The 6,000-nt window shown below is 44.6% G+C and overlaps 1 protein-coding gene across 1 annotated transcript in view; it reads left to right on the forward strand.

The window, feature by feature from the left end:
- LOC146716390 (ribonuclease inhibitor-like) overlaps positions 1-5,232 on the forward strand; it is a 115,950-nt gene extending 110,718 nt beyond the window's left edge. The window contains exon 4 of the mRNA XM_085441304.1: positions 4,991-5,232. Within this exon, the coding sequence (XP_085297430.1) occupies positions 4,991-5,186 (196 nt within the window). The 3' untranslated portion in view covers positions 5,187-5,232. The remainder of the gene's footprint in view (positions 1-4,990) is intronic.
- Positions 5,233-6,000: the final 768 nt, after the last annotated feature.

Below are 6,000 nucleotides of genomic sequence, written 5' to 3' on the forward strand. Positions count from 1 at the left end.
CAGGACATCTTTAAAGCCTTACCTGACCAACAGAGACCCATCAGAGTGGTTCTGACCAACGGCGTGGCTGGTGTTGGAAAAACCTTCTCAGTGCAGAAGTTCACTCTGGACTGGGCAGAGGGCTTGGAGAACCAACATGTCAGTGTGGTGGTTCTGCTTCCATTCAGGGAGCTGAACCTGATCAGAGATGAGCAGTACAGTCTTCTGGAGCTGCTCCATGTTTTCCATCCAACATTACAGAAGGTCACAGCAGAGAAGCTGGCTGTCTCTCAGCTTTTGTTCATCTTTGACGGCCTGGATGAAAGCAGACTTTCATTGGATTTCACCAACAGGAAGCTGCTGTCTGATGTCACACAGAAGTCATCAGTCAGCCAGCTGCTGACAAACCTCATCCAGGGGAATCTGCTTCCCTCGGCTCTCGTCTGGATAACTTCCCGACCTGCAGCAGCCAATCAGATCCCTCCTACATGTGTTGACAGGCTAACAGAAGTACGAGGCTTCACTGATGCCCAGAAGGAGGAGTACTTCAGGAGGAGATTCAGTGATGAAGAGCTGTCCAGCAGAATCATCTCCCACATGAAGACATCCAGGAGCCTCCACATCATGTGTAGTATCCCAGTCTTCTGCTGGATCACTGCTACAGTTCTGGAGCACATGTTGACTACAGAGCAGAGAGGAGAGCTGCCCAAGACCCTGACTGACATGTACTCACACTTCCTGCTGGTTCAGACAAAGAGGAAGAAGAACAAGTACCATGAGGGACGTGAGACGAGTCCACAGGAGCTGACGGAGGCTGACAGGGAAGTTCTTCTGAAGCTGGGGAGGCTGGCGTTTGAACACCTGGAGAAAGGAAACATCATGTTCTACCAAGAAGACCTGGAGCAGTGTGGTCTGGATGTGACAGAGGCCTCGGTGTACTCAGGAGTTTGTACAGAGATCTTCAAAAGAGAGTGTGTGATCTTCCAGAAACCAGTCTACTGCTTTGTTCATCTGAGCATTCAGGAGTTTCTGGCTGCTGTCTACAAGTTCCACTGTCACACCAACAGGAAGACAAAGGTGCTGAAGAACTTCTTGGGACAAAAATACAACAAGTCCTCTCTGGATGATTTCCTTAAACAAGCCATGGAGAAATCCCTCCAGAGTAAAAATGGCCACCTGGACCTGTTTGTTCGCTTCCTTCATGGCCTCTGTTTGGAGTCCAACCAGAGACTCTTAGTAGGTCTGCTGGGCCAGACAGAGAACAGTCCAGGAACCATCCAGAGAGTCATCAACAACCTGAAGAAGATGAACAGTGATGAAATCTCTCCTGACAGAAGCATCAACATCTTCCACTGTCTGATGGAGATGAACCACCTCTCATTATTTCAGGAGATCCAAGAGTTCCTGAAGTCAGAGAACAGATCAGAGAAGGAACTCTCTGAGATCCAGTGCTCAGCTCTGGCCTACATGCTGCAGATGTCAGAGGAGGTTCTGGATGAGTTGGACCTGCAGAAGTACAACACATCAGAGCGGGGACGACAGAGACTGATTCCAGCTGTGAGGAACTGCAGAAAGGCTGGGTGAGTCCAGATGTGATCATTAACATCATTGATCAGTGAAGGTTAGTAGTTTAATGTTGAAAATAAAATCAGATTGTAACCACAAAGTGTTTGTGTCCGTACGCTGCAACCTTCCACACCATTCCTTTATTGTACAGACTCAGCAGCAGCTCCATGGATCCCAAATCCAAGAGTGGAGAACAGATTTGAAGTGTGTCACATCCATGCAGTCACAGCTGTTTCCACCATGTTTCCACTGATATTAATCCTGTTCAATGACACGTTTCATATCAGTGAATATGTTCTTTAGGACGTCCACTGACATGTTTAAGTGTCCTGCTGGAAATCACTCAAATCATCCATGAAATCCATGAAAAATCCTTTTAGTGTTTCTAACTTCACCCTCTGTCCTCTCTCTCTCTCCATCCTCCTCACTGCTTCTTTCACTGATAATCACACAAACATCGTATTCAGCTACAAAATAACACAATAATATCATCTGATGATCATTATTATAAGAGCAGGATCCATATTTGATATCAGAGTAACACACTGCTTGGTTATGTGCAGTCATCATCAGTGACTGTGGGTCAAACAGAAGCTCTCTGATTGGTTGCTGACCTTGGTCACCTGTCCACTCTCACCTGTTTGTGTTTGCTCTCTCTTTGCTGTCTCCATCCTCTCTCTCCTTTCTCTCCCTCTCTGTCTTTGTACGTCACTCAGGTCCAATGGAAACAGTGACATTTACAAACCAATCAAAGACAAACTGATCCATGTCAGGTTATAACAATATTCAAAGTGAATACAGGCTGCTGCTGGACACAGACAGGTAACATCATTGTGACTTGCTGTCACCTGGATCTGGACTCATAAACACTGAAGCCCTGAACAGGAATACAAATCATTTTCTGCCAACTAGCGACACAGCAGCAGATAATGGCTCAGAAAGCTAAAATGAGCCAATCATTTCTGTGTTTAGTTCCCCTGAAATCAGATCTGATATCAGCAGCTCTGAGTTCATTCATCATTATTGTCCAGTGATGAGATTTCTGCTCCGTTTGGTAACAGTCAGCAGGTTTTTCCTGCGTGTGGACGTGAACAGTCGTACCTGACAGCAGGTAGCAAACAGAGATCATCTTTCCAGCTGGAACTCTTCACTGAGCTGAACTCATTCAAAATGTTCTGGAGTCAAAACAGGAAACAGTCCAAATGTGTGTCTTCACTCTGACTCTGGATCAGATCTCAGTGACAGACTGTGGACATTATGGAAGCCTAAATGTGACACCATCTTCCTCCTTCATCTGCAGATTAAAGCCAAACAAAGATTCTCATTAAAAGTCTGCAGGTCTGAGAGAGACTCAATCGTTGTGTCATGTCAAACACAGTAAGAGGAGCTGAAGCACAGATGTGAAGAGCAGATTCATCAGATTATGACCTCACTCTGTTTTGTCTTCATATACATTCAGTCTGTGTTTATAATGCAGATTTTCTGCTTTTATAATAACACATTTTATATTTTCTATCATCACAGACTGACTCAGTGTCGACTCTCAGAGTCTCACTTTGAAGTTGTGGCCTCAGCTCTGAAGTCCAACCCCTCCCATCTGACAGAGCTGGACATGAGTGACAACTACAACCTCCAGGATTCAGGTGTGAAGCTTCTGTGTGCTGGACTGGAGAGTCCAAACTGTCGACTGCAGACTCTGAGGTGAGTTCACTGACTGCAGCTGTTGTTGTTGTTTTTCTATATTTCAGGTCTTTGATTGATGTTTGAAACTTTCTTCAGTTCCTAAATGTTCAGGATGTGTCTGAAGACAAATGTGAAGAAGTTTGAGTGCTTTCAGAAATGTTGTCTTTCCAAACGACTGAACAACAGTTTTTCCTTTTGGCTCCAAACAGAAGTGACAGACTTGAGCAGGGTTCATTTAAAGGCTGACAGAAGTGGAGTGGTGACGGGGAGATGTTTGACAGGACAGTGTTTCAGCCTCCACAGGTTCATGTTGTGCTCCATCAGTCAGTGAAGATGAAGTCAGTGCTGATGAGGCTGTAGAGTGTGTGAGGGATGTGAATGAGGATGATGAAGATCTGATGATAGCAGATAAAAACAGGCTGCAGAGACTTTGAGCCATACAGGGCACACAGTGTGTGTACAGAACAGCTGAAATCATTATGGAGGCCTCACTGCAATATGGAAGCATCACAGTACAGCTTCAGTGAAGCATTAAAGTCTCTGATATGAGATGAGAAATGAAGCAGCCAGAGCTTTTTCATGAGTGGAAATCCACTGTGACTGTGAGCTGCTGCTACAGCCTCCAGATTAGCCAGCAGCTCATCCTGCTCAACATTTTCTCACCAACTTTAATGTAAGTGTGATGTTTTCAGCTGGAGTGATGGTCAGGGTGGCCTCCCTCTCCTCTTCTTCTCCTCTTCCTCTTTCATTTGTAAAGCCACTTCTGCTGCTTTCATTCATTTGGAAGTCCTGTAGCTGAGTTTGGGAGAGACTAACAGCCTCGGCAGCAGAGGGGAGAAAGGCTGTAACACCACCACTTTACTCTGTTCTACCTGTCACATCATTTTATCAGGAAACAAATATGCTCATGTTTTTACTATGTTTGTCTTGAAGATGTAAGAAGATCACATGGTGCTTTTTATTGTGTTGGTTTGTTTCCTGTCTCTTGGATGGAGCCCAGCTGTGCGTGGCCCCTGGGCCTGTGGTCAGAGTGTGTGCTGGATAATCCGGCCCAGGATGAGGCCAAACTGACATGGGATGAAATGTCTGTCACATAATTGAGCTTAGTGTAGTTTCACTTCTGCACAATTTAAAAACAACCAAAACTTTGTTCTGTCTTTTCTGTGTTATACTGTAGACTTTCTTTGATACTGTGTCCAAAAGGAGCAGCTTTTACTTTGAAGGGGAAGCGTCTCTGTTTCCTCTTCAGGTTGGATGATGGAAGCAAATGAGTGTGTGATGTTCTTTCAGTGTTGCACTTTGTAGACGCTCCCTGAGCACTGGTCTCACAGCCAGCTGCACATAGAGACCAGTGTTGTTAGTCCAGGTCAGAAGATGACTTGTTGGAATGAAAATGAGCTTGTAGTTTGTCTGCTTTAATAATGTGACTGGAAAAAGGTGTTGGACTTCAAATATGTCCATTTCTTTCACACTTCACCTTTAAAAGTGAAGCCTTGTGGTTCCTGGAAGGAAAAACACGACTTTTTCAAGTCTTTGTCCTGTTTTTATGAGAAATGTACGACTTTAATGTGAAACATTCAGAGTTTTTTCTCTTGTTGTGTTTGTTTGAAGCTGCTTCCTGTTGGCTTCAGCTGTTTGGAGTTTCCATTTTCTAAACTTCTACATTCTGAACCTTCTTCAGCTCTGAACAGATGATGAAACACTGAATGATTTCAAGCTCACACTTTGTCTAATAAACTTACATCTTTCATTCTTTATACAGATTGTGGGGCTGTGGTTTGTCAGAGATCAGCTGTGATTATCTGGCAGCAGCACTGAAGTCCAACCCCTCCCATCTGAGAGAGCTTGACTTGACCTACAGCGACAACCTGCAGGATTCAGGAGTGAAGCATCTGTGTGGTTTCCTGGAGAGTCCAGGATGTGGACTTAAAGTTCTGAGGTCAGTCAGCATGTTTTAGTTGTGCTGAGATGAATATGATGTGAAAGTTGTGCTGACACTAAACTGCAGACATCAGGCTGATATTATACTGATCCACACTGAGGATCTTCATGGTAAAGTCTGTTTTCTTCTTCTCTGGTTTAGTCCATTGACTGCAGCAGAACAATGTTCACATTTCAAACAGTGAGACTCAACGTATGGCCCGCGGCCCACACGCGGCCTGCCCACCTTTCCTGATTCAGAGAGAGGGGACCCTGATTAACCTTCAAAATCTTCTGCAGTCTATCAAAAACTGAAGCAAACCATGAATCAACATGTGAACATGACCTGATGCTGCTGAATTGAAGCAAAGTTACAGAGGTTTGATTACAGACACAGCTGAGAGTTTGTAATCTGTCATCATTTTAAAAGGTTTAAATTTCTTCAGTATTGAACAGCAGAAATTAGGCTTTGTTTTGGGAGGCCGACAGCAGTGAACACAACAGCAGACTGGTGCGTAATAAGCAGTGAATAATGCAGGAAACAGATTTTTGAAGGTAAACTGTTCTTGAAGTACACTGAGAGAGAGAGCTGTGCAGGAAGTAAACGTCAAAGTCAGAGAGAATTCATGACGATGTTCATCAAACGTAAAGCGTAGTTTGGATCTTCTTCTGCTGCTGGTTCAGTCAGTTTTGGTTGGAGACAGATGAAACCTGCAGCTTCAGGATCTGTGAGCTGTCCACTTTCAGCCCCGACGGCGTGTCCGTGTACGTGCCGTCGAGTGAACGATCCACGCTCTGCGTTTCCATCTTTGTGTGTTTAGCTGCTCTCATTTACTGTTTTATCTGTTTGCT

This window comes from Copadichromis virginalis, linkage group LG3 (assembly GCF_057382275.1).
Source record: "Copadichromis virginalis isolate Kocher_CV1m ecotype Utaka linkage group LG3, C_Virginalis_male_GT1.1, whole genome shotgun sequence".
In the NCBI taxonomy this organism is placed as follows: domain Eukaryota; kingdom Metazoa; phylum Chordata; class Actinopteri; order Cichliformes; family Cichlidae; genus Copadichromis; species Copadichromis virginalis.